Genomic DNA, 27,981 nt, shown 5'->3' on the forward strand with positions numbered 1-27,981 from the left:
GGAGGGGGTACCTCAAAACGCTTCATCTGCACGGCCTGGAAGTCCAGCTGGCTCTCCAGGTCCCGGATCCGGGCTTCCTGCCGGCTGACGATGGAGCGCTCGGCCGGGCACTGCTCCAGCTGTGCCGCCCTGGCCTGAGCTGCCTGCAGCTGGGAGAGCAGGGGCTGTGTCAGCATCCCCCAGCCCTGACCATGCCAACACCCCCAAACCCCTCTGCTGAACACTTCACATGCACTGGGGGCCTCTCCTGGCCCCTGAGGTGATGGGCACCGTGGCCAAGCGTTGCCCTCACTTCCCAAAGAATTCCCTGCTGTTAAAGCCACACGGCACAGGCCTGACACCAACGTGTGGCTTTGAATGGAGAACCTGCTGGCGAGGGGCACGTGTCCGGGGCTCCTTTGCTTTCCTCTTCTCACAGACTCTTTGAGGACAGCAGGCATAAAAATTCACAGTCTTTGTGGAAAGCTGCCTGGGCCAAGCTGTTTCCTCAGCTCTTACAGCAGGATCTCCAAAGGAAACTGCTCTTTTAGTGATCCCGGTACAGCTCAGGTTCAGATTTTGAATTTGACCTAGAACTATGGGAATTTGTCTCCTTTTATCCGGCCTATCTCCAAAGCACCACCCGCTCCACCTCGGAGGGAGCGAGTGAGTCCCGCTTCTGATTCTCGGGCAGCTTAGCCACGCTCCAATAAAGCACTTAACTTAATGGCATTACTCATGTGTTTAAAATTAAATCCATCACTCCAGGAGGGCTGGCACAGCCACAGAGGCGAGGGGGTGCAGCCCCTGCTGGTGCCCACCCCAGGGCAGCCCTGGGGTCAGCTGGAGAGGAGGGAGAAGCGAGGCTGTGAATCCCAAGAACTCGGCCAGGAAAAGCTTTCTCCAGCCCAAAGCGCTCCCACTCTTCAGCAGGGGTGCCGCAGGCTGGCAGGAATTAGCTTCTCCTACAGGAATTAGCTTCCTCTGCAGGAATTACCTTCTCCTGAAGGCTCTGCTTTTCTTTCTTCACATCCTCCACCTGCGTCTGCAGCTCCCGGATCTGAGCGATGTCTGTGGCCGACTGTGGAAACGGAAAGTTGGGAGTGAGAGCAGCGGGATCAGAAGCAAGGGCTTGGAGCAGAGGGCTGGTTCCTGCCTGCACCTCCTGCCACTGAGACGGTGAGCTGCCCCTGGACTGCCCTCCTGGAGCTTAATGCTCCCAGCTCGGTGCAGCTTCCTTAAGTTTTGAAAGAAGTGTTTGTGGATCAGGACAGAAACTGTGTTGTCATCTCTGTCCTCAGGACCCTTCCAGACAGAAGCTCCCGGATCCCTAACACCTCTGCAAGGGGCACCAGACTGGGAATTGTCAGTCTGGCCAGCCTGCCCCTCTCCCATGGGAGTTTTGGGGTCCCTCAGCTCCCAGTACAATCCTTTGGGAGAGCCTGACATAGTTTGGGTGTGGCACTGAAAGCCCCAGGGCTGTCTGGCAGCACTTTTTAACCTCTGCATGAGTAAACGGTGAAAGAAAGAGTAAAAAAATGACCCAGAGGAGCAGCTGTAGGATTCCCCAAGTATTGAAACTAAAGGCAAAACACCTCTTGGAAGAAGACTCTCAAGTGCAGGTGAGCAGAGCCGCAGCCGTGAGCCTCCCCCTCCTCATCACAGCATCTGTGTCCTGCGGTCCCCACCCCCTGTGCACCCCCAGGGGCCACCACCTGCTCTGTGCCAGCCTGCAGGGCTTTCTGAGTGCCCTCCCAGGGTTGGAGACACTGCCCCAGCTCCCACCTGGGCGATCAGAGCCTTGTGCTTTTCCATGAGCTCGTTCAGGTCCTCCTGGTCCTCATCGATGCGTTTCAGCAGGTCAGCTCTCTCGTGCTGCAGCTGGAACAGCTGCTCGTCCACCTGCAGGAGGATCCACAGGACCACTGGTTCACGGATCCCACAGGGAACCCACAAAATCCCCTCTGGGATGTGCTGTCAACAGCCTCCAACCCACAGGAGAGGCAGAGCAGGACCACGGGACGCTGCTCCCTTGCAGGAATTTTATCCACCCATTGAACCACCCGTGGGCTGCTGTTTCCAAACAGTCCGAGTGATTTCAGTGAACATCCTTGGAGACTTAGTAAATACGCTCGGACACTTTGTAAATATCCTGCACGGTGTAATTAACACTCCGAGGGGATTTATTAAACGCTCTGGTAGTGGCTGATTCAAGCAAGCAGCTGCCCATTGCTGCCAAACCCCCCGAGGTGGGACTGTGCCCTCCCACCTGCCCTGCCCTGGTCACATCTCCAGCAACCCACCAGGGTCTTGCTTCTGCTGAGGGTCTCCAGCTCCGTGTGCAGGTTCTCCAGCTCCAGGGCCGCTGTCTGCTGAGATCTCTGGGCCTCTGCACACTTTGCTTCGCTCTCTTCCAGCTGGGAAAAGTTGCAGGGGATCATCATTAAAGGAGCAGAAACCACGTGCTGATGGTGCTGTCCCCGTGCCACACAGCCACGTGTATTTCCACTTCCACAGAGCTTTTTCTCCCTGCTAAAGAGCACAGAATCTCGACCTTTTAAACCTGCGCTGCTCCTGGTTTTCAGGGAAAGCAAAGCTTCCTTGGCAGTTCCCAGCACAGACCCCAACGCCACCGACAGTCCTGGTGAGTCCAGCAGCCAGTGCCTCGATGGCACATCCTCCCTCTGCCTCGGTGAGGTAGAGCTGGGATCATTAATTTGCAAAATTATGTGAATTACATGTAATTCCTGATTAGAGCAATTCACGATTCGGGGCTTTGCAAATGGGCTTTTCACGTGGCGTAAATTGCATTTGCAAATACACGTGGAAGATCCCATTTATAAACGCTAATGTGCTCTCGGGTTTCATAGCTCAGCCATTAAGATCACAGCGATCTTCAATGGGTTGCAAACATCTGGAAGCTGCAGCGTCATCCCCAAAACTCCCCCCTTGCCCGGGCGGAGGAGTTGTCGTAGGCTGTACCTGAACATCCAGTTCCTTCCCCTGCTCGCTGGGGTTCCTTTCTTTCCTTTATGGAAAACTAAACCCTTCGCTCACTGCTCATTTCCTGTGCCTGGTCCTGGTTTCCCTGTGGAGTTCCCAGGAGCAACGGGAAAAGCTGCACACCATGGCCAGAGTTTGAGAATTTTAGGCTGTTTCCTTAGGGTTTACTTCCTTTTTTATCTCTCTCTCTCAAAAAAAAAAAAATAAAAAATAAAAAGGAAAATAAAAAGGAAAAAGAAACGGGGGAATCATGGAATACTACAACTGGAGCAATCCTCAGCTCATTTCCCTCCACCGTTTGAGGAGATTGAGACCTTTCACTAGAGAAAGAAAAACTTTCTTCCATCAGCTGAAAAATAGTCTCTGTGCTTTGCTGGGATGAGTTGAAGATGCCACTCAGGTCAACTCCTGGTTTTATGGCCGAGGACTTTCTCACCTGTCCAGCTGCATCCACAGTCAGCCCTTGGAGCGGCCTCTTCCCTGCCACAATTCCCACCAAACTCCTGATAGTTCAGTCAGATAGAAAAGCACCTCCAGGACCCTTCATTAAACATCAGCTTCCACTTCACTCGGTGTAATGGAATTTTCCCACTTGGGAAGAATAAATTGAAATTCCCCCCAAAAAAATGCATAATGTATGAACTGTGGAACAACATTAGTTTGCTGTGAACACCATCTGTTAAATACCTGCATAAAATGGATGCCTCAGCCTTATTAAGAAACAATGCTGCACTTCCAGCCATATGGATTTTGATTAACGGAAATACAGCATTTTAGCAAAGTTTTTCTTCTCGTGCAAGTCCGTGGGCTGCTGGTAGGATGCACTGGCTTTTGAGAAAGTCGTCATGAATGCCATTAGAAATTGTTTCAGCTTAAAGGACAGAATAATCATGTGGCATTTTAAACACATGCAGAGTCTCCGTGTTGGTGGCACAGCAAAAACTCCACATTCCCAAAATCCAGGCCGCTTGCTTGTCCCCAAATACAAGGCAGCTGAGCACAGGCTGTGGAGTGAGGGAGCCAGGGATGGACTGAATGGCACCACAGGGAGAGAGAGTGACCTCCTGCCTTGCTGTGGGTGCTGGGCTGTGCAGGGAGCAAGAATCCCAGAATCCCAGAGTCATTTATGTTGGGAAAGACCCCCAAGGTCATCGAGTCCCATCTCTGACTGATCACCCCTTATCCATGAGACCAGAGCACTGAGTGCCACATCCTGCCCTTCCTTGGACACCTCCAGGGATGGGGACTCCAAACCTCCCTGGGCAGCCCCTTCCAAGGCCTGAGCACCCTTTCCATGAGGAAATTCCTCCTGATGTCCAACCTGACCCTCCCCTGGCACAGCTTGATGCAGTTTCCTCTCATCCTGTCCCTGGGAGCAGAGCCCGACCCCCCCGGCTGCCCCCTCCTGTCAGGGAGTTGTGCAGAGCCACAAGGTTCCCCCTGAGCCTCCTTTGCTCCAGGCTGAGCCCCTTTCCCAGCTCCCTCAGCTGCTCTTCCTATGACTTTACTCTAGAGAGTAAAGATTTACTTCCCCAGTTCTGTTCCCCAACTGGGCATCACTCCCCAGAGAGATGGGGCTGGACACCACGGGATGGCCACGGGATGGGCAGAGGAAGCACCTCAGCATCGATGTAGGTCCCTCAGCTCAGCACATGGAAGGGACCTGAGAGCAGAGTCCTGCCACATTTCCTCCCATCAGGGACTGGGAAAAAGCAGGGACAGTGCAACCTCTCCAGCCCGCAAGTGGGATTTGGGAAATATTGAGGGATTAACCAAGTGCAGCACTACAGCGCTGGGTCAGTAACATTTAAGAGAGAACACGTGAGTGCAAAAAATGGCCATTCCCACTGCCTGTCCTGGCCATGGCCATCTCCTGCCCTGGACATCCAGGTAATGGACACAGGTAAGGCCACGGACACGGGAATGGGCACGGACACAGCGCTGGCTCCAGCAGGCCCAGCTCACCTTCCCCTTCTCCCTCGGCACAGGTGGGAACAGCTGCTGCTCCCAGCTGTTAATTTATGCACAACGACCCTCCCAATTATATCTGGATGTTGCTGGAATCGCTCGTGCCTCCAGATTCGTTTGTTTCCAGGGGAAATGTGCAGAACAGATTAATTCCCGAGTGGTTTTAGAGGACCAGCATCGTTTGCTGAGCCCTTGCTTGGCACTGCGGGATACACAGCCCACAAGGGGATGGACAGCTCCGTGGCACCCCTGTCCCGTGGCAGGGCACCCTGCAGGACCCAGAGCTCACCCTGGGGCTGGGGTTGTCCCCAGTGTGGTGGCACAAGCTGGCACAGAGCTGGAGCCGCTGCCCAGGTCACTCAGCACCGCTGAGCCAGGGCTGAGGGCGCTCAAACCACGGCAAATCCCCCAGATCCCTCTCCCGCTTCCAGCATCCCTATGGCAACGCCGCCCCAGCCCGGCCGTATGAGACACACAGAAACGCACCAAACAGAAGGTAATTAACAGGGAAAAAAGGGAAAAACACTCCAACACCGTTGGCTTAATTACAGGGAAGTGCTCCTTACAAGGAGACTCTCGGCGGCGCCCGCCCGGGTGTCAGCGCTCAGTCAAACCGGGAGAGCTGGGAATGTTCCTCGCAGCTCCCCCTCCCTACCTGTTTGCGGAGGTGCTCCAGCTCCTGGCTGCTGGCTCCGGGCTCTGCTGGGGCCGCCAGCAGCAGCTGCACATCGGCCAGGAGGGCGCGGGTCCTCCGCAGGTCCCGCCGCAAACGCTTCTCCACATCGAAGTCACGGTGGCCGATCTGGGGAGGGGACAGGGGATGTCTGAGCCCTGATGCCTCCCGAAACCTCCATCGGGCCCTTCTGACCCACCCCAAGGTGTTCCCCACGCAATTTAGGAGTATTTTGGTGATGCTGAGGTTGTGAGGCAAGAAGATGTTGAGTAATAATGAGTAGATACTACTGTTTTCACAGAGAAATCACGGAGTCACTCAGGTTGTAAAAGACCTCCAAGGTCATTGAGTGCAGTATTTGATCACCACCTTGCCAACTACACCAGAGCACCGAGTGCCATGTCCAGTTGGTTCTTGAACACCTCTGGGGTGTTCCATATTTTTCCCCACCAAAGAGCTGCTCCTCCGAAAACATTTGCCCACCCCTGGTCTCCATCGGCCACACCCTCCCCAGTGACCACCCCTGTGGCCAGAGGGACAGCCTGGCCACACAACTGTGGGGAGCATCTTAAAAAAGCCCACCCTCTACGCTCCCCCCCTGGAGAGAGGGAGAGAGCAACCATGGTTACAGGGATAAAGGAATTAGAAAACCACCAAATAAACAGGGACATGGTTTCAGTGCTTGATTTCAGCGTAATTGAAGTATAAGAACATTTTCCATTTAGGTTGTTTTCCACGGCTCTTTTTTCAAACCCCTTCCTTCTCCTCTTTTCACTGGCTAATATCAACTGAGTGGATTTGACCTTGTAGCCTGCTTTAGAGCTGGCTGGAATTTGCTGGAACCAGAAATCATTGGCATCTCCCATTTCCTTAATTAGTTTTCTGGGTTGGCTGTTTTCTTCCCATTTTTTAATGAACTCGCCTCTGCAAACCAGAGGGTGTTTGCAGCACCAGCACTGCTGTTCTCCTGCCATCCCGCCAGCTGGATCCTGGACACTGCTCACATCATTTTCCTGTTGCTCAGGTTCTGTCCACAACCACGGGGGATAAATTTGGCTCCGTGGCTGGAACCAGCTGCCCCCTCCTGCCACTGCAGCCCGGGATTTTTAGGTGACAAAGCCAGGATTTGATTTAATAGCTGCTGCCAAACTGTGGTTGTGTCACGCACTCCCATCTCCCCTTCCCTGACACCAGGACTGCCCTTGGGGGGCTGCAGGCTGCCAGGGCAACACCTGGGGACTGGAGGGACAAGGAGCCTTTCCTCATGAGGCGCCCCCCAGCTCCTGCTGCCTCCTCATCCATCTCAGCTCTCCTCCACCGAACAAGCAGGACATGTTGGACTGTTGTAATAATCCCCTGCTTTGATACAGCAGTATTTATTGTGACAGTTCCCAAAACATTTTCCAAGCCGGGAGGGTTGTGTTGGATAAACCTCGTCAGACCATTTTGTGTCTACTTGAAATATTCCCCCCATTCCGGTGCTGCAAAGATCCCAGGTTCATCCCGGTCAATGAACACACAGGACTGCCAGGGCTGGGGAAATGGTGAAATCCAGCTCGTGCCAACATGAGGGTGGGCAGGAGGCATCAGGACAGATCCTCTGGGGAGTCCTGGGGTGCAGCACCACCAAGACGGTGACACTGAGCTGGTGCCACCCTCATCCCTAGGGGAAGGGCCGGGTGGTGACCTCACTCAGCCACCAGAGCTCTGGGATGGCCTCTGGGTGATGCCAAGGGCTGCCCTTGGAGGCTGCATGCAGCTCCTCACCTGCTGACTGAGCAGGAGCAGAACACGGTGTGCTTTTCTCCAACTGCTGCCACCGACTCATCAGAGAGGGAAAAAGGATTTGTTCACTAAATGTGCTTGGGATATAATTCCTCTGCTACAAGCAGGCTTGGATAAACTGCTTTTCTAGGCAGTTGGATGCACTCCAGTGCTAGACCTGGCTTGTTTGACTCTGATCAAACACCAGCAAAAAGCAGATGCCTCCCCCTGCTTGGATAATTCTCCTGTACAAAAAGGAACAGTTCCTCTCTGCAGGTCCTTAGTGGGACCACGTGGCTCCTGTGTGATCCCTGCAGTCCCAACACCTCCAGATGTCAGTGCCTGCTGTGGCTGGCTGGCATTTGGGAGAGATGAGGGACAGGAGCACCGTGGGCAGCTGCATGGCTGCTGCTCCGGCTGCACTTGTTTATCCCCGCTCCTGTTTTTAGGGCAGGACATGGCCTAGGAAGGAGCCCCTGGGAGGGCACTGTCCCCTTACCTGCTCACACAAGGTGCCAATGAGCACTTCCAGGTCCTGCTTCTCGTGCAGCACCAGCTGCTTCTGCTCGTGCTCCTGCTCCAGCTGCATCTCCAGCTGCCGGAGCTGTGTGGGAGAAACCCAGCCACGCTCAGTGCCCGGCCACCCCTCAAAGCCCCATGTCCCAGCAGGGCAAAGCCACTGCCATGGTGGGGACGTGGCATTCCCCAGGAGAGGGAGTGCATCGAGGTTTCTGCAGCCAGCACTGGGGACCAGGAATGGCCCCTGTCCCCTGGAGCACCTGCTACCCCTGGCAGTGCCAGTGCGGAAGAGGGGAAGCACTCCAGGGACCTGCAGGACTTTGGGGACTGGATGGGCTATTTGACACACACCCAGACATGCCCAAGGGCTGCCCCTGCAGCTCTGGAATTTGTGTTTGCACCCACCAACCTCATGGCCTTGTGGAAATGGTATTTTCTGCAAATCATCCCCAAGCTCGAAGCCCTGGAGTTGGCACCTTTGGTGGGACACTGGTGTTACTGGGAGCAGTGGGTCCACCTGCTGTTTCACGTGTGGCTCTCACACACTGTCCCCAACAGCCCCTCCAGCATGGCAGGGGCTCACCCCGGCCCCAAAGCCTGATCTGCACCCCCAGGCTGTGACCGAGGCTCACGCTGGGATGATGGTGGGGAAGCAGCACCCTGGCACTTCCCTGGGAACATGGACCCCTGGAATGGCTCCGGAGGACATGGGGAGCTTTGGGGAGCAACCAGCATCAACCCCCACTCAGCAAGGACCTACCCTCTTCTGGCAGGACTTCTGCACATCCTCCAGCTCCTCATCCTTGTCCTCCAGCTCCTTCTGGTGGATCTGCTTCATCCGCTCCATCTCCAGCTCCAGCCTCTCGTGAACCTGAAACACCCAGCGATGACACCCAGCCCCGAGGGGATGAGGAAGGTGTTGGCCTGGGGTCCATGTGCCCAGTAGGGACAGACACCTCTGGCCCCCCAGCCCCACACTACCTGCTCCAGGTGATCGACGGCGGCCGTTTGCCGCTCCAGCTCCTTCCTCTGCTCCGCAGCGCTGCCCTCCAGGTCCCAGAGCTGCTTCTTGAGCGCGGGCACCGTGTCCGTGGCCCCGGGAGTGCTGAGCTCCTGCACTCGGCCGGCCAGCACGGCCACCCGCTGGTCCAGCCTGGCCACCTCGGCCTCCTTGTGCTGGGCAGAGCAGTGGTCAGAGCCTGGACACTCACACCCCACCCTTAGAACCCACAGCATTTCCAGTGGCATCATCCCAACCCCCTGGAGCAGCAGCAGGGGTTGGGCAGCCCCCACCCCACACCCAGAGCCCCATCCCTACCTTTCCCTCTTGATCCTGATCTCACCTTCCCACTCCCCTGGGCGTGTCCCCCATGGATTCCCTGCAGCCCCCGCTGCCTGGGAGTGCTGGCAGCAGCCCTGGGGGTTCCCCCCCACCCCAGCAGCCGTGCCCCTGCCACCACGGTGGCATTTGATGCAGCCCCATCCCACGGGGCACAAACTGGCAGCTTCCCAAAGGTGGGATTGAGGGTAGGGATGTGAGGAAGAGCACAAGTGACCCCAGTGAAAATGGGGGGTGGCCCTGATTAGCTGAATCAGGGGATGGGGATCACTTATACATAGCAACAGCCCTTCTTCTGGAAGGAAAGTGATTTAAACACACAGAGCTGTGCTAAAAGAAATTGGAATCAAGTTTCCTGATTGCCTCTGCTCTAATTGCAAAGGTAATGGCTTTGCTCCCAGAGCTGTTCCCAAAACTGGGCACAACGCAGCAAAGTGGGGTCTCCTCTCACCTCCAGGCTCTGCTGAAGTTTGCCCATCTCCCAGCGGATGCTCGTGTTCTCCTGGGACAACTTCTCACGGAGGCTCTTCTCGAAGGCAGATTGCCCCAGGGCCTGGGCTAACTGCAGGTCAAACCTGGAGGGGAACACCCGTCACCTCTCCAAGGCCAGGCTGGGCTGGGCTTGGAGCACTCTGGGTGGAAGGGGGATCTTCCCATCCCCCATAGCAGGGGATGGAACTGGATGAGCTTTAAGATGCCTTCCAACCCAGCCCAGTGTGGGATCAGACCACGTGTCAGTCACACAGCAATGGGATGGAAAAGTAACTCCCAGCAGCCGAAAGAGATGAAACCAACCCCACCCTTGCAGCAGCTCCTCACGCACCCCAATCCTCCCCATTCCCTGGCTCCTGCTCCAGCACCCCCAGCCCTCCCCGTGCTCCCCCCAGCCTTACTTCTTCTGCCTCTTCTCCAGCTCGTGGCTGCGGCTCTGCTGGTTCTCGGCCAGCACTCGGGCGTCCTCCAGCTCGCAGGCCAGGCGCTGGCACCGCCGCCGCAGCCGCTGCGCCCCATCCCGCGCCGCCTGGCACGCGGCCTGCGCCTCGCCCAGCTGCGGGAGGGGTGGCAGAGACTGTGGCACGTGGACCCCGGGGGAGGGACAGATGGAGCCCACGGACCCCACAGAAGATGGACACGTGCGCCCCATGGACCCCGCAGCACAGATATCCCATGGAGGAGGGATCTCATAGACCCCATAGATCTCATGGCACATGCACCCTAAAAAGGAGGGACACATGGACCCATGGACCCCACAGAGGATGGACCCCATGGCACATGCACCCCACAAAGGAGGGACACATGGACCCCACACACCCCGCAGAGGACAGACCCCATAGACTCTATGGCACACACACCCCACAGAAAAGGGACTCTTGAATCCATGGACCCTACACAACCCACAGAGAAGGAACCCCACTGACCCCACAGCGCACAACCCCTGGAAAAGATCCCCACCAGGACTCAGCCTTGCTTCAGTCCCCGGCGTAGGTTCACCCGGCGATTTTTCACTAAATAAGGACAACCTGAGGTGCTGTGACCCCTCCAGCTCCAGGCACCCTCCCGAGAGCCTGCAGCATCCCAGCCCCCCCTGCTGAGTCAGCAGAGCTACCACGGGGCTGTGCCTGATCCCATTTCTCTGCAAAAAGCAGCGTCTGGACTGGAATCCCCATGGATTCCCGTTGTGTTTGGGACAGACATGCAGAGCTCTCCCACGCCAGGGAATGGAGTCGTTAAGGAATGACTTTAAATAAGCAAAATCTTGCGTTAATGAAGCCTGTAATTCCAAACGGAGAGCAAATGGGCTGCTTCGCTTTACCCAAGCTCCTAAGACTCAGCTTCTTTCTTATTACTATTTAATGTGCCATGAGAAATCTTTATTTCTTTGTTTTGTCCTTATGGGGAGTGACCTGGCTCCCAGGCACTGCTCAGGGAAGCACATTGGCTTTTTCCTTCCTTGGGGCAAAGCTCAGGAGCTGCCAGCTCTTTCCACCAGCAGCTCTTTGTGTGGCAGATGAGGGGAGCAGAGCCCTTTACAGATCCCAAAGGCAGAGCAGCACCAAGCCCCACCACCAAAAATCCCCTGCCCACAGCTCCCCACCCTCTGCCCACGCTCACATTTGACCAAGGTGGGATTTTGCTATACAAAAGTGATTTTTGAAGCTCAAACCAGTAGAAAATATCTGGTTTCCCCTGGTTGGTGGGAGCAGCAATGAGAAGCAGATGCAATGCTGAGGCTCAGCCCTGCAAAGCTCCTGGGAGCAGGAAGAGGACAACCAGCTCCAGGAATAGCCCTGCTCCCTCGGGGTCCCTGGCCCCTCCTGGGCTGGCAGCACTTGCCTTTTGCTCGAGCGCTGTCCTGGTGCCCAGCTCGGCCTCCAGCCGCTCCTCCAACTGCGCCAGCCGCTTCCGCAGGAAAACGATCTCGGTCTGGGCGCAGTCAAACCTCACCTGCCACTCATCCTCTGCCAAGGAGAGACACCCAGGGGTGCAGGGTGGGTGCTGGGGCCTGACCAGCCCCCGTGGCCCTGCTGCAGGCAGGGAGGGGGATGCACAAGGCACCGACGCCAGCACGGAGCTCACAGGGCATGGCTCTGCTCTGTGTGCCCAAGGCTGCCCCGGTCACAAAGAACACGCGCCCTGCCTCAGGCACAGCTCATCCTGCCACATCCCACCACCTCCCATCCCATCCCATCCCATCCCATCCCATCCCATCCCATCCCATCCCATCCCATCCCATCCCATCCCACCCCGTCCGTGCCTCAGCAGCGTCCTCTTCACTCCACACCTGCTTCAGACCCACCCTGAAGTGGGGAAGCGAGGCACTGCCAGCAGCACCCTGGGGCACAGTCCCTGGCAGCACCACCAGCCCCATGCCAGTCCCAGAGCTGAGTGTGACCGAGCTGTCACTGCCAGCTCCCGCTGGACGAGCAATGCAGGATGACAGAACACACTGGAGAGGCCTGGGGCTGGAGAGTGGCACTGACTGGGGGGGACAAACCCCTGCCCTCTTCTCTGTGGCCCCACAGGTCAGGCTGGATGCCCAGAGCATGCACTGCCTCCGGAGGGACGTCCCTACCTCCTCCAGAGCCACTTATCTTCATCTCACGCAGCTGCACCAGCTGCTGGGCCTCTTCCAGCTGCTTCTCCACCGACTCCAGTTTCTTCTGCACTTGGTCGTGTTTGCTCTGGGGAAGGGAGGGAGGGAGCAGCTCTACCTGGCTCTGGGGCACTCAGGAGGGCAGTGCCAGGGGGATGGCACGGCCACTGTCACAGGCTCAGGGCTCTGGTACCTGCAGCTCCTGCAGCTCGCGGGTGCCCCGCAGCCGCTCCGCCCGCTCCCCATCCAGGGCCTGGCAGGTGACATCGCCCTTGTACCGCTCGTCCGACAGCTCCGTGGTCAGGTCGATGATCTGGGGGAGCAGGGCATCAGTCTGGGCATAGTTCTGCCATCCCACAGCCACCCAGAGTCCTGACAGCTCTGCCTGTTCCTAGGAGTGCACACCAGCAGTGACCAGTGTCACCAGTAGGAGCCCAGGCTCCTGTCTGGCAGCTGCCTGCACTGCGCTGCAGGCAGGGCTCAGCACGTGTCTCCGTTGTCCTGCTTGATTACATTAAATTTCCTTTGAAACCAGGAGCAGATGAATGAAGGGGAGAATTATTAATCCAGAAAATCAATTCCATTTTCCGCAGAGCAGATGGGCACATGGTCCTTCCTGCTCAGCCGGCCCAGCGAGGGGCTGCAGAGGCAGCAGGGCCACGGGAAAACACGGCATTCCAACGCTCCTTTCCTGCTGTCTGACAGCATTTTAAGGCACCTCACATAGTGCAGGCACCAGCTCCTTAGGGGTTCTCACAAGTTTAACCCAGTAAGCAAATCCCACAGGATTTTTCTCCCTGGGGAGACAGTGTTTTCCTAGGTCTGCCCTGAGGCAGTCGCCTTGCTCAGCACTCCCAGCCTCATGGGGGTGATTTCACCTTTAACAAAGAGCTTAAACTAAAATCATCTTTACCATCTTTACCCCCTTCCCATTGACAAGGAGGGTCCTGGCCTTGGGGGCTGTTGGCACCATGAGGCAGAGCTGCAGCCTAGACCCAGCTGAGCCCTGCTGCAGCCAAGGGAGCTGGGAAAGCCCAGGGTATTTATAGAAACCTTGGGAGCTCCTTCTCCTCATGGTGCTTGGCAAAATCCCAGGCACAATCACACGGGAGCTGCGCATCCGAGAGCAGAACCCAGAGAGGACCAGCAGCCAGCTGGGATCAGGGAAATCCGGAATGCTTTGGGTTGGAAAGGACCTTAAAGCTCATCCCATTCCACCCCTGCCATGGGCAGGGACACCTTCCATTATCCCCGGTTGCTCCAAGCCCTGTCCAACCTGGCCTTGGATATTTTCAGGAATGGGGCAGCCACAGCTTCTCTGGGCAGCCTGGAGTGATGCCAGCCTGGAATTCTGCAGCTGGACACTGCAGCCTGTCCGGAGTCCTGCCCAGAGGACTATCCCTGGCATCTGCCCCTGCCCATGGCTTCTCCTGCTCTGATGGAACTGGTGCTCCTGTCCATTGGCTTCTTTCCCAACCCGGCCAAACAGGGCTGTGGCAAAGGTTTCGGGGTCTGTACCAGAGGTTTTGGGGTCTGTACCAGAGGTTCTGGGGCTGTACCTTGCTCTCCAGACTCTCTGTAGTCTGTCTGAGCTCGCTGCACGCCTGCTCGGATTTTTCCAGCTTCCTTCTCAGCACCGCCATCTCCTCCTAGGGAAGATTGGAAAAAAACACGCACAGAGAGTTCCAGCATCCTCGGTTTATTTATGAAAACCTTGTTTTCTGTTCAAAATAAGTGGAAGGGACATAGCTGCCTTATTAATAAAATTTACCAGGCAACTTTGAAGGCTGCTCACTGCAAATTGCCGGGACTACAGCTCCTGACATGAATTCCATCGGAGGGAATGTCAGCTTTGGTATGTGTAGAGCATGTTTTATGAGACAGCAGTAAACCTCAAAAGCCTGGGATGAACAGCCAAGGGCCTGGATCATGCCCAGGGAGCGTCCCAGGGCCCTGGCAGGTATCACAGCACGGTGCAAAGGCACGGTGTTGGCTGTGATTCCTTCCCAGGCAGCAGGAGCTGCTCCACGCAGCCTTGTTCTGCTTTGATGTCCAACACTGAGCAGGAGCAGAACGTGCAGAGCGGTGATAAAAACAGAGGTTAACAGATGATGGGGCCTGATGGATCCCAGGTGGGTTTGGAGACAAAAACAGAGGTTTGGGCAGCTTTTATTTCATCTGAACCAGCCTGAAAACATCTTGTTAAAACCTCACTAAAGCAACAGGAGGAGCAGGACTCCAGGGAAGATGGACTAGGAATTTAGCACAGATCTCAGATGGTGCAGAGGGGTGAAAGGAGCCTTTCCTGTATCAAAAAATGTCCATTAGCATCTCCCATCACTCAGGGCAACACAGGTGGATGCCGGCACAGCACTGGGGACAGTAGAGAGTGGAGTCCCCTCTGTCACAGATGTTTGAATGCTCATCTTCCAGCATCCCACAGGCTGATGAGCCCATTCCCAGGGGTTTGGCTCAGGGGACACAGCCCCTGGAGCTTGCAGAAGGCAGTGGGAGAACCCTGGAATGGGCTTTGACTGTGGGGACGTGGTGTGTTTGCTCCTGTCCCTCTAAGGAAGAAGCCACTTCTCCCTCACAGCCCTGCAGAACGTGTGACACAGGGCAAAAACTGCAGCGCTAAGAACAGATGGCAACGTCTGGAGGGTGGCAAAAACATCTTTGCCTGCACAGAAGTGACTTCCAATTTGACCAATCCACCTGGCAGAGCCCCTAAAGCAGCCTGGCCTGGCCTGGCCTGTCTCACCCATCCCATCCCATCCCATCCCATCCCATCCCAACCCTTGGCACTCACTTCCTTAGCACGGAGCTGCTCCTCGGCGAGGTTAACGCTGAGCAGGGGCCGAACGTGGCTCAGCAGCTGCCACCAGGGCCAGTGCCTGACTGCCTGGAACACCACCAGGTTCTTCTGGATGCAGCGGACGGCGAGGCGCTGGATCTGTGGGGACACAGCAGCAATGACCCTCACCCAGCCATGACTGGGACCGCTGGGAAGGACCGGGCTGGGACACCAGGCTGGAGAGGGAAGGGTGGCAGAGGAGCTCAGGGATGGCAGCACAGCATCTCATGGCTCATGGTAAACCTGGTACCCTTCAAAGGAGCTCGAAAGAGCTGTCATTTGGGTGCTTTGGGCCATACCCCAGCAGCACTGACCTGGGTGGGCTCAGGTATCCCCAACCCATGGGATGGGTACCTTCAACCTCTTGAACTTCTGGCGGCTGAGGAAGCCCTTGCAGGCAGCCTGGAGCAGAGTCATCTTCTGGGCTATCAGCTTGTCCCGCTGCTTCTCCAGCCTGGAGATGACCCCCGGCTTCAGGAACACCTGGCAGCAAGGAACAGGTTACACACCCCAGGTTGGGGGCTGAAACCTTTCCCTTCTCCTGCTCGAGGTGCAATTCCTCAAAACTTTTCCCTTGGGATGCTCCCCTTTCCCCCCACTGTGGGGATGGATGGATGGATGGATTGATGGATGGATTGATGGATGGATACCTCCACTGGCAGTGGATTCTGACAGGTAACACACAGCTGCACACAGGTAACAGCAATGATATGTGACAATAACATAACCAAAATGAACCACAAGGTTTTCTTTCACTGAACTGGTCAGAAACCCCTCAGAAATGACACAGATGTGCTTGATGCCATCAAATCCAGGCCGGTATCGATCTCTGAGTGTTTGAGGTGTCTCTGGGTAACTGCTGGGAGAAGCTCTTGGAATCCAGGACCGGGAGCTCCCACCCATTTGCATGGCCCAGCTTTAATAACCCCCGAGTGACACGGGCGAGGCCGGGGCTGTGCTGAGAGAACTGCATTTTAACCACGCCAAATTGAATCAAAGCACAATCCCAAGGAAAGTGGCTCTCCTGAGCTGATGCCGTGATTGCTCCACCACCCATTCGATTGCCTCATTAATGCCTGAATTAACTCCCCAAGCCTGCAAGTTTCGCAGCTGCTACAAAATCAATGCTCAAAGCGACGGCAAAGCGAACTCGTCCCTAACGAGATGTGACCGGGGCTGCCACCGCGCTATTGATTAAGGACGAGGGTTCCAGAGAGGAGATAATTACAAACTGCACAGTGCAGGATGAAAGAAAGTCATTTTGCTCCACAGAACCAGTTCCATGAATTCTTTCTTCACAGACTCCAGAGCTGAAGGCGAGCACGCACGTGAAATTAATTTCTCTTTGAGACCGTCACATCGAAGTTCAAATGTTGTTGCTGTGACAGTTCCTGCTCTGCAGCAAACCCACGAGCTGCCCAAGCCCCCTTCAATATCAGGAGACATCAGTGGTAATTAGGAACTTAAATACCACCAGGGGCTGGCTGGATTTTGGTAATTAGGTACGAGTTTTACCCAGGGTACTGCTTTCAGATGAGAATTAGGAGCCTTTTGCTCTGATTTTTAGCGAGGCTGTTTCCCAGCCCACCTGGTGCCACAGGCAGTAGTGAAGGGAGCCTTTCTCTCCAGTTTGGGGAACTTTGGGCTGCTGGGGAGCCTGGCATGGGGCTGTGCCCACACACACCAGAGCAAAGGGGAAGCAGGGCCCAGTTATAGTACCTGGGTGCGTCCTATGGCAACGCTCTTCTTCTCCAGATCCAGCGCCTGGAACAGCTCCTCGATAGCCTGCGGAGAAGGGGCATGTCATGGAATTGCTCAGGAAACACCCCCACCCTGCTGTGACCTGCTGAAATGGGGTGCAGAGACCCCCAGTCCTCACAGGCACCCAGTAAGGGTTCATCCAGCTTTGTGGCACCCCACAAGGGAGCACCCAGCTCTGCCCTCCTTTCTTCCTCCGCTTGCACTGCCCAGTCCCAAGTCCCAGTGCAAGGACTTCCCCCCGCCAAGGCTTTCAGCAGCATGGGGAGTAAAGATCTGCAGCTGCAGGCAAGATTTTGCCCCTTTTGCTGCCATCCCTGGTCTGGCAGGGCCTTGGTGAACAGGCAGGAGGTGACACAGGGGACAGTGCCTGCCCCAGGACCATCCAGCAGCACTCAGTGCTCCCCTCCTGCCCACCTCACCAACAGCTCATCCCATGGAGCCAAAAACAGGGGGATGGGCTGAGTTCTCCCTGAGTCCACGGCACAGCACGGAACTCCCTGGAAGATTTGAGCAGGAGATTATCCCAAGGAGAAGCCTGAACTCAATTACTCCGAGCTTTGGACTAAAACATGAACATAACAGCCGGCACCACCAGCCATTCCCCTGGAGCAGCCACGCTGTCTGCACGGGTGGATGGTTTGAAAGCCCTTGGGCTGCAGAAATCATTACAAAATTCCTCTGCTAATACCTCACTCCACACAAGATCCTTCAGCAGCCTCACGCAGCTCCTCCCCGAAGGACAAACCCGCAGAAGGAATATTCCACCATGGACCCAAGAGGAGCAGGATTGCACCCCTGACCTCACCAGTAGCTGTGCAAGGGGGGGATGGAGTACACCAGGGAACAGGGATGGAGTACACCAGGGAGTGGGGATGTGGACCACAGTGTCCTGTCCTGGACAGGTGAGGAGGCACCAGTGCTGTTGCTGTGCCTGTTGTGGTGGCACTGCTGGGACTGGGACTGGGACTGGAACTGGGACTGGGACTGGGACTGGGACTGGAACTGGTGTGGGCTGTGCAGGACAGCCCCATCCCATCCCAGCACAAGTGCAGGGCCAGCTGTCACTGCACTGTCCCCTCACAGCTGACGAGCCTCTCTCCTGCTCCAGCAGCCGGGTTAATGCCGTGTCCTGGGAAGCATTTCCCAGCTAACAAACCCTTGTGGCTCCAGGGAGGATGGGATTTTCCAAATCCCCTGCTTACACGCTGCTGACAAGGCACCCTCTGCCTCCGACAGCATTTCATAGCAATATTGACCTTTCCCGATTGTCAGACTTGTCTTATTAAATCCCGAGGTCTTAACTGCCTTTGCACATGCTGGCTGCAGTTTGCACAACACAGCACGTGCCCAGCTTTAATTCAGCTCCTCTCAGCTCTTCCTGCCTCATCCATAGCCCTATTCCAGGGGTGGCTTTGCCCTGGTTCTGCTACAAATTTACCAGGAAACAAATAAAACTGGCAAATGTCCGCTTTCCTTCCTGAGCTCTTTTGGCTTTCAGCATCATGGGATGAGGTGAGGAGTCACCCCAGGCTGCAGGTGATGCCCAGTGCCCAGCAGCTTCCACAGTCCCTGCTCTCTTGGGTCCCTGGGAATGTTGCCTGGTTTTGGGGGAGCCGGGGAGAGGGACTTGTTCTGCTGGGCCACAGCAGTGCCCAGATCCTGCCCTCAGTTCATGCCCCGTCCTGCTGGAATAGCTCTGGCATCATCACAGCCCCACGTGGGGGTCTCAGCTCATGCCCCCCAGCCCAGCACACACCTTGCTCTCATCTGGCACCTCGTAGGCAGAGTTATGCTTCTTCATCACCTCCGGAGCCAGCACCTGGAAGCGCCTGCGGAACTGGGTGAGGAGCAGTCGATCCGAATACCCTGGGGGCACACAGGAGTGTTGGGGGCTGCACCAGGCTCAGGGCACTGGAACTGGCACGCTGGGGAGGGACCTGCTGGGACATCCTGTGCACAGCAAAGGGCACCAGGGGTGGAGGGGACATGGGGAGCTTCCATGAGAGAGAAACCCCTGCAGAGGGTACTGAGATGAGTTTGAGGTAGCCAGATGCCCCCCAGCACCTCGTGTCAGGCAGGATATGCCCCTGGACCTCCTGCACAGCTTCCTCTGCACATGGCATGGGCTGTGGTCATGGTCAGTGCAGGTCCAGCCTGATCCACAGATGCTCCAAGGGGAGCTCCACTGGAGCTGCAGCTACCAAGCTCAGGCATGAGAGGGGCTCAGAACCCATGCAAAAAGCAAGAATAAAAATTGAGGGGATTTCTGAATTGAGGGGATTTCCTTGCCTGCTGGTGAGAAGCAGGTGATGAGCAAAGGCTGGAAGGGCTGAGCCAGGGGCAGGGAGCAGAGGGTGGGACTGGCATGGCCAGGGCAGGGTCTGGACGTACCAACACGGTGGAGCCGCAGGGCATCCAGGAGCTGGGTCCCTTCCAGCTGTGTCCTCAGGGCCACCACATCCAGCTGTGGGGCTGTGTCCGGCGGCGCCGGGGGCCGAGGGACCAGCCCTTCCCCACCCATCCCTGGGAGGAGGCAGTGGACAAAGTGCAGCTGGGACCGTCGGAGAAGGTTGGTGAGGGCATCCTGGAGGGCAGCAGAGGTCAGTGGGGATGGAGGGGACAAAGGGTCAGCATGTGCTGGCAGTGGGAAATGCTCCCTGTGCGCCTGCAGGGTGTCTGGGCAGGTGGAGGAGTCAGCTCCGAGTTGGGAGCAGCTCCAGTCAGAGGGGTGAACACGAGTGGTGAGCAGGACCCTTCCTCCTAATGTCCCATGTTTTCAGTTGGTGGCCACAAAAATTACCAGGATTCACAGAATCATGGAATGGTTTGGATTGGAAGCATTAAAGATCGTTGTGGTTGAGGGATGCTGGGCAGGGGGTTTGTGAGGCACAGGCAAGACCCCAAAATGGGCTGGTCAGGGAGTCAGCAGAGCGTGAGCCTCATCTCAAGAGTGTTTGGACACCTAATTACGTGTGAGAGCAGCAGGAGCCTGGCCCATGCCCAGCACCGAGGGCTGGTTACTGTCTGAGCACTTAAGAGGATTAAAGCAGAGAGGTGTGTGTGATCTGTGTGATCTCTGTGATCTGTGTGATCTCTGTGTGATCTCTGTGTGATCTGTATGTGATCTCTGTGTGATCTGTGTGTGATCTGTGTGTGATCTGTGTGTGATCTGTATGTGATCTCTGTGTGATGTGTGTGATCTGTGTGTGATCTGTGTGTGATCTGTATGTGATCTCTGTGTGATCTCTTTGTGATCTGTGTGATTTCTGTGTGTGATCTCTGTGTGATCTCTGTGTGATGTGTGTGATCTGTATGTGATCTGTGTGATCTCTGTGTGATCTGTGTGATTTCTGTGTGTGATCTCTGTGTGATCTGTGTGTGATCTGTGTGATTTCTGTGTGTGATCTCTGTGTGATCTGTGTGTGATATGTGTGATTTCTGTGTGTGATTTCTGTGTGTGATCTCTGTGTGATCTCTGTGTGATCCGTGTGTGATCTGTGTGATCTCTGTGTGATCTCTGTGTGATCTCTGTGTGATCTCTGTGTGATCCGTGTGTGATCTGTGTGATCTGTATGTGATTTCTGTGTGTGATCTGTGTGTGATCTCTGTGTGATCTGTATGTGATCCGTGTGTGATCTCTGTGTGATCTCTATGTGATCTGCACCTGATCTCTTTGCCTGGGAGGCTCTCCCTGAGGGACAGCAATGCTGGACAGGCCAGCACAGCATCCCCGGTGGCCAAAACCACAACGGGGACGGCCAGGAGGTCACTGCTGGGGCCTTGGGGCACCCCAGTAAGGGAGTGTGTCCAAGGCAAAGTCCCAGCGTGGGGTCACCATTCTCTGTGCCACGACAGGGGCAGCAGGGTCCCGGCGCCGGCACTCACCGCCTGCAGCTTGATCTGGGCACACACCGACCTCTTCCTCAGGGCCGCCAAGCTGCTGGCGAAGGTTTTCCTCAGGCAGGCGTTGCGGTGCAGGGCGGCCTGGGAGCGCCCCTCCAGCCCGGCCAGGGCTCGGCAGGACAGCGGAGCGCTCGCCCGCGGCTGCACCAGCTCCCGGACCGCGGCTCTGCCGGGACACACACGCCATGGGGCACCGGGCTCGGCTTCCCAGCTTCTTCTACAGGGGTGCAACACCCACGGCCCCAAATTCGGAAGTGGTGCTGCTCTGCAGAGTGGAGCAAGATGCTGGGACACCCCCACCCACTGCATCCTCTCTGGTCCGAGCACGGAGCTGTTGGCTGCTGTTAGAGCTTCCCTGGGCTGAAGCCCAAACCGAATGAGTCAGGAATATGCAAGCAGAAGGTTAAAAACCCCTCGTGTGCGCAGACACCTGCAGCACTTCAGTTCCTTTTCAATTCCAATTTCGTTTACAAGGTTGCTCAAAGCAGTGGGAAACCCGGGCAACTGCTGGTGAAGCCTCACGGCTCTGACTTGCGCAGGATGCCCCCAGGCAGGGACACTGTCCATGGAGGAGATTGCTCCAAGCCCTGTCCAACCTGGCCTTGGACACTCCCAAGGGATCCAGGGGCAGCCACAGCTTCTCTGGGCACCCTGTGCCAGAGCCCTCACCTCCCTCCCAGCCAGGAATTCCTTCCCAATATCCCACCTAACCCTGCCCTCTGGCAGTGGGCAGCCATTCCCCCTTGTCCACACAAGGGATGCCTCACACACCCCTCCATCTCCAGAGCTGGGGCAGGTTTGCAGCTCAGAGCAGGGGCATCCCCACCCCCCTCCCAGGGGCACAGGGTTCTCCACTGGTGCCGTGGCACCTCCTGGTACTTACACCGTGGAATTCTGCAGCACCTGGATGGCGTTCTGGGCCGAGAGGTTGAACTTGGCCTTGCTGACCCAGCCCGTGAGGTCGTAGTGCACGGGGGCCGTGCCCAGCTGGTGGCAGATCTCGAAGTGCAGCGTCTGCTCACACCTGCGCAGGTGCCCGTCCCCTGTGACAGCGACAGCACCCCAGGGCCAGCCCAGAGAAAAGCCCAGTGAGGGGTTTAATCGTCCTCATCTCCCAAATTCCCAAAGCCAAATGGTGATGGCAGAGGCTGGGCAGTCGAGCCGAGCCCAACTCACCCTCCTGGTCGGGTCCCTTCATGGCGAAGTAGGAGCAGAGGCGCTCGAAGGCAGTGCCATCACCAGAGCCTGGGATCAGCACCTCCTCGTCCAGGATCCACAGCAGCCCCCGGCGAGCGGCCCCGGGGCTGCCAGGGAGCACCTGCGGCTGCCAGGGGACACGAGGGCTCTGGGCTCTGGCCACAGCCATGCCAGCCTGCTCTGCTCCCTCTATCCTGCTCCCACTGCCCAGATGTAGCCCCTACCCCACAGCAGAGCCAGGAGACCCTCCCGACCTGATCCAGCTCTGGACATCACCCTGAGCCCTCCACAGTGACAGTGTCCCAAAGGAGCCCATCATCCCAGGCTGGGAGGGGTGATGGAGTGCACAGCTTGGTCAGGAAGGGTCCCTGTATTTTAAAGAGCCACAAAGGTCCTGCTGGATGCTGTCCCCTCCCCTGCAACACCTCAGGTTGCTCTGGGACACTCCTCAGGGTCCCGCTCTGCCTCTGGAACCCTCGCTGCTCGGAGCAGCGGGATGCAGAGGGGACAGGGTACCTGGGAGCAGCTCAGGTCGATGATGGACAGCGTGGCCAGTGGAGAACGCTCTGGAAGATCAAAAGACACCTCAACATTTTCCTGGAAAACATCATTTAAAAGCTTGCTTCAGTCATGGGATGGCATCTGGAAGCCAAGAGCAGATCCACTGGCAGGGATAAGGAGGAAGGCAGAGATCCAGCACCAGGGGAGAGGAGCAGCCACCAGAGCTGTGACACAGAGGCATGGCCATGTCTGCCCCCCTGGAATTCCCTATGGAATGCTGCTTCGGGGTGTCAGCCAGGCTGCCTAAATCATATGATTTATGTTATAGTTGAAAAGAATCTCTTGACAAGAAAACAACCAATTACTTAATTCGCAGCTTGCAGGTGTTGTGTCCCTCCCTCCCTGGGGGCTCCAGGGGTCATCCCAACACCCCCAGCACCGGGAGCCCCCCAGGAAGGGAAGGGAGAGCACGGCTGGTCCTTCCTCATGCCTGAACCAGGGGTGCTCAGCAAAAGTCGTGGCTCCAGCGTCTCTCCATGGCGACATGGAGAGGTTCTGCCAAGGGATCCGGCTCTGCGGGCAGAGCAAAGGCAGCAGCGGGGACTCCGTTTCTTCCTGCACAGGGCACGTGCCACTGTCACCCATGTGGGACCCAGCACTGGCACTGAGGGGCTCACAGAGTGGTCTGGGGCTCACAGGGCCGTGTCCTGCACCATCCTTATCCAGCAGCAAAGCCCAGGCAGGGGGAGCCTGCCGAGCCCTCCGGCATTCCAGGCAGCAATTACATCTTCATCACTAGGGAAGGGCACATCTGTCCTTACTCGGTGATGTGTGTGTTAAACCATGGGAATTCAGCTATTTTCCCAGGGCTAGAGGCATTATGGTAACTCCTTTAAGCCTATAATAAGTTCATCTCTGCCTGTAGGTTTCTCAGCAGCTTATTTCTGCAATAATTTATCATTTTCCTTTCTATTCTCTATTATTCATCACCTGAGGAAAAAGTCAGCTGCACCAGCAGAAGGGCACGAAGTCTCCTGAGCTGGAGCAAGTGTATCCCAGGATTCCAGAATGGTTTGGATTGGGAGGGACCTTAAAAATCATCTCATTCCAACCCCCCTGCCATGGCAGGTTCCACCAAGATGCCAAGAGAGCGTCTTTCTTTGGCACATCAGAAATAGCCAAGAGGATTCAAAACTGAGGCAGGGGGTGAAGAGAGAGGCAGCCCAAGCTTCCTGCTCCGTGCAGACCCCCAGTAAAACTCGTGAGTTATTCACCCACACCACGGCGGGACACAGGGATTCCTGGAGACAAAGGCAGCCCCACTCCCAGGTGCTGGGAGCTGCTCCCAGCCCCTGCTCCTCACCTCTCGGTACCTCTCCATCTGCCACAGGAAGGTTTTCTCATAGAAGAGGCCCTGCAGCCTCTCCTGGACGTAGTTGTGGCACAGCTCCTCGAAGGTGGCCGCTCGCTCGCTGCGCTGCTGCCGCGGGCTCTGGAAGCCAGGGGTGTCCACCACGGCGATGGAGGCCATGGAGAGGTGCTGGGAGGAGAAGGACCTGGGAAGAGCCACACACACCACCAGGATTTACCCACGGGCAGCAAAGTGGTGCCAGCCAGGCACACGCAGTGCCTGTGCCACAGGAGGGCAGGACACAGGAGTCCCAAGTGCCACTGCAGCCCCAAGGGCCACCGCCATTCCCACTCAAAGATTTTTCACACAACTTCCTGGTTTTCCAGCAGGAATCAGTCACCTGCTCCATGCTCCCTCTCCTCAGCAGCCCCTGGAGAAGCGGCTGCCACCCCAGCCCCAGTGCCCAGCAGCTCTTTGGTACCTGTTGATGAGTGAGACCACGGCAGCAAAGAGCTCCTCGTAGAGCCCCGAGGCCATTCCCTCCACACACTCCACTCCCGTCATCTTGGGCCCTGGCACAGCGGGAGGGAAGAGCAGGCACACACATTTATTTCCAGCCAAGTTCAGCCTGCTCAGAGCTGAGGTGGGACCTGGGATTCCCTGGATTCAGTGCAGGAGAGCCCACATGGCTCCACAGCATCGCCCCTGCACATCCCACTCCCCCTGCCTGCCTTCGGCTCCTCTCCTGCCTCACGAGGATTTAAGGAATACAGCTATTGCCATGACAAAGGCCACTTCCTCAGGCTCTCACTTTTATCAGGAGAACTTGCTGGGCCCAGCTGGAATTCTGCTGCTGCTGAGCATCATGGAATCATCAAGGTTGGAAAAGACCTCCAGGATCATCAAGTCCAACCTTCAAGGAGTGTGGGAAGGCTGACCTGAAACCCAGGCAGTATCTCACCCTCCCACCTTGCACATGCTGGATCTGCCTCCATGAATTAGATCCGTACATTAATTTAAGGTTTGTAGTGGCTCAGCAGCACAATCCCTGATCCAGATCTCCTTGCAGGACACAACACCAGCTCAGCTCCATTCGTGGAGTTTGGGGTTTTTTCCCCATTTTTCTAGCAGAGCTCTCACAGTGTTTAAGCCACATCACTTATCCAAATTCACCTGACTTCATGTGTCCCTAAGGAGAGTCAGGCAGGGGCAGCTGCAGAGCTGAGGGCAGCGACGTGACACAGCCCAGTTAATGATTTTATTAATATTAACAACCTAATTGGGCCAGAAGAACAGGACACGTTGCCTCACCATTCCCTCTCCTACAGAAATAAAGGAAAAAGGGATGGGGCATCCCAGTACCTGGCGGGCTCTCCTCTGCTGGGGGCCGGCCCCGGGCTGTCACCTGCGCCAGGATGTGCCTCAGGTGGTGCTTGAAGACGGCGGTGCCGAGCTCCTCCACGTCGCAGCCCAGCACCTCGGCAGCGCGGCTGGCGCTCTCGAACCTCAGGAACTGCTTCCTGCCAACTGGGGAGGGGGCACGGGGGGCTCAGCCACGGCCAGCTCTGCCTCAGCATCACCAAAAACCTCCCACCCCCTCCCTCGTGCTGCCCCAAAATCAAAATGATCCGAGGCAAGTCGGGGACCAGGTGAACCACATGACGGAGCAAAGCAGCAGATGTGTTGATGGGAGTTGATGGGAGCTGATAGGAGTTGGTGGGATTACAAACCAATCCCTCGAAATCCGGGATCACCTTTCAGGGTCCCAGCAGTGTTTGCTGTCCCTCCAGCCGGCAGCAGAGGTTCCTCCCCACGAGCAGAGCTCTGCACATCGCTCACACCCGGTGATAATGATTCCAGCTTAATGATTAAAATCAATAGGGAAGTAATCTGCAGGATTAATCCTTTTACAGATCCAGGGCAGAAAGGTGTCGTGGAGGCAGCCGGGCAGCACAGCTCAGGAACACGGGGGATGAGCACAAATGGCAGCAGCCAAAGTCACCCAGAGACCTCAGGGTGGCACTTTTGGGTGCTCGGGGGGTGATGAGGAGCTCAGGGGGCTCACAGCTAAAATGGGCCCTTAAAACACAGCTGGTGGCTGGTGGTGGGGAGAGGGTGTGGGATGGAGAGAGAGAGGTGGTCACATCCTGGGCAACCCCATGGGGGACCCACTCCTGGCCGAGGGGATGCACAAAGCAGGGCTCGATGCCTGGGGGTGATTCACAGCACACCCACAAGAGTCAGCCGCCCTCTCCCTTCCCCTTTGATCCTTTCCCAGTATTTCCTATGCTGACTGAAGGACTCCAACATCAAGGGCTGTGCTGGAGCAGGCGGAGGAATTGCCTCAACGCTCCAGGCTTTGATTTATTCTGTTCCCACTTGTTCTTGTCTGAGCTGGCTGGACAGACACTGATTCCTGTCAGACACAAAAGCTCTGCCTGCCAGGGAGTGGAGGGGTTGGGGGGCCAGGGCTGCACAGACCTGGCTGGCATCCCATACTGCCCATTCCAGTATCCCACACTGCCCACTCCAGCAGCCCTGGGACAAACCAGGGGGTCCACTCAGCCCTGGGCATCCCCAGGCACCATTTCACCCTGCATAAACTACAACGAGCAGCAGCTCCACGTGGCCCTCCTGGGTGTGATGTGACCATGGAAAATTCACTGACTTTAACCTGAAAGGAATTACTTTGGCCCAGGTAATATTTAAGAGAAGCAGAAGGAAAACACAGGGACAGCTCAGCCTCTCGTGCTACATCCCCAGCCCTTCTCCTAACCACTCAATGCCCAATTTCCTGGGTCAGAAACAGGGATGCTCCTTTTCCTGCCTTCCAGGACATGATGCCACAGGCGTGGGTCTGTGCAGGAGCTCCTGGGCAACAGCAGCCCCCACGTACCAACAGCCTGAGCACTCACCCCGGCCTATTGCAGGTGGTCTCACTGACCCCAAAACTGGCCCCTGGCTGTCTGGGTACTCCCATCCCTCCTGCTGCCCTGGTGCCCCTGACCTCTGCATGGTTTTAGGCAGCTCAATGTCCTCCAGCAGGTTCCAGCCCTCCTGCCCTGTGGTTTTCCTCCATCCAGAGGGGTTCAGGAGGTTGGGTTTGCAGCAGCCTCGCTGTGCCATGGGGTTTGCAGTGACTCCTGACCACGACTGACTCCTGACACACCTGTGGCAGCACCAGGAGGGCTGGAATCGCGGCCACCTCCGTTACAGGTGCGTGGTGGGAAGCCCCCAGGGAGCTGGGAGCCACAATGGTTTATTCTGATATCAGCCAGCAAAAGGACAGCGTGGGAGCGAGCGGAACGCCAGCCCCGCTGCGCCCCAAACCTCCCTCCCGCTTACAGAGGTAGCAAATAAATGAAAACAGGGGATTTTCTGCAGCCCACAAAGGGACTGGAGCACTCAGGTGAATGGTGCCCGGGGTGCCCCGCTGGCCTCCAGCTGCCAGGCTGCTTTCCCACTGAAAGAGCTGCTCTAATACGTTTCAAAGGCAGCGGGGAGGGCTGACACCGGGATGGAGCAGAACGAGCTTTTGAAATTCAACCTTTTCTTCTCAGTGTTTTTGTAGCTGCAAATGCATTTCCCACCCCCAGCCAGGGAGAGGTGGTGCTGTTCCCTCCCGGTTTATTCCCGCACATACTGGACGGGTGAGGAGAGAAGGGAAAAAGGTGCCTTTAGCCCACTCTGGGGCCCGTTTAACACGTGCCGGGGCCGTGGCTGTGGATGGGGATGGAGGAGGCGCCCGGCTGAGCTCCTGAATGCCCTGGAAAACGAGTGCCGAGGCTCCCTTCGGCGAGATTTCAAGGAGAGGATTTGGAATACACAACATCAAAGGGCATGAAAGGGGAAGGGAAGAGATGGCTATCGGGAGACAGGTTTAACCACATTAAAAGAGTCGTCGCCCCCACTGAGACTTTTGCTCCATCCGGCTTTGATCCATTTTTTATCCATATTTCCTTTCATTTCTCCCCTTTTGTTGACACACGGTGGGGGAATCAATACCAGAGTGAGTGACACTGAGACATGCTCTGCTTGTTAATCCCACACCCGAGCGCGCTCGGAGCCGCAGCCC

General features: G+C 56.6%; 1 protein-coding gene across 1 annotated transcript in view; it reads right to left on the reverse strand.

The window, feature by feature from the left end:
- Positions 1–27,981, reverse strand: part of MYO18B (myosin XVIIIB) — a 53,967-nt gene that overhangs the window by 17,266 nt on the left and 8,720 nt on the right. Inside the window, exons 12-37 of the mRNA XM_032128343.1 lie at positions 25,269–25,433; positions 24,388–24,478; positions 23,919–24,111; positions 22,571–22,651; positions 22,034–22,181; positions 21,741–21,900; positions 20,840–21,023; positions 19,346–19,538; positions 18,711–18,820; positions 16,913–16,978; positions 15,548–15,676; positions 15,149–15,292; positions 13,899–13,988; positions 12,533–12,652; positions 12,319–12,427; positions 11,580–11,704; positions 10,139–10,293; positions 9,697–9,820; positions 8,888–9,082; positions 8,667–8,777; positions 7,887–7,991; positions 5,606–5,752; positions 2,283–2,396; positions 1,765–1,881; positions 977–1,060; positions 12–149 (exon numbers count right to left, since the gene is read on the reverse strand). Of these exons, the coding sequence (XP_031984234.1) occupies positions 12–149; positions 977–1,060; positions 1,765–1,881; positions 2,283–2,396; positions 5,606–5,752; positions 7,887–7,991; positions 8,667–8,777; positions 8,888–9,082; positions 9,697–9,820; positions 10,139–10,293; positions 11,580–11,704; positions 12,319–12,427; positions 12,533–12,652; positions 13,899–13,988; positions 15,149–15,292; positions 15,548–15,676; positions 16,913–16,978; positions 18,711–18,820; positions 19,346–19,538; positions 20,840–21,023; positions 21,741–21,900; positions 22,034–22,181; positions 22,571–22,651; positions 23,919–24,111; positions 24,388–24,478; positions 25,269–25,433 (3,398 nt within the window). The remainder of the gene's footprint in view (positions 1–11; positions 150–976; positions 1,061–1,764; positions 1,882–2,282; positions 2,397–5,605; positions 5,753–7,886; positions 7,992–8,666; positions 8,778–8,887; positions 9,083–9,696; positions 9,821–10,138; positions 10,294–11,579; positions 11,705–12,318; positions 12,428–12,532; positions 12,653–13,898; positions 13,989–15,148; positions 15,293–15,547; positions 15,677–16,912; positions 16,979–18,710; positions 18,821–19,345; positions 19,539–20,839; positions 21,024–21,740; positions 21,901–22,033; positions 22,182–22,570; positions 22,652–23,918; positions 24,112–24,387; positions 24,479–25,268; positions 25,434–27,981) is intronic.

Source organism: Corvus moneduloides, chromosome 18 (assembly GCF_009650955.1).
Source record: "Corvus moneduloides isolate bCorMon1 chromosome 18, bCorMon1.pri, whole genome shotgun sequence".
Taxonomy (NCBI): Eukaryota; Metazoa; Chordata; class Aves; order Passeriformes; family Corvidae; genus Corvus; species Corvus moneduloides.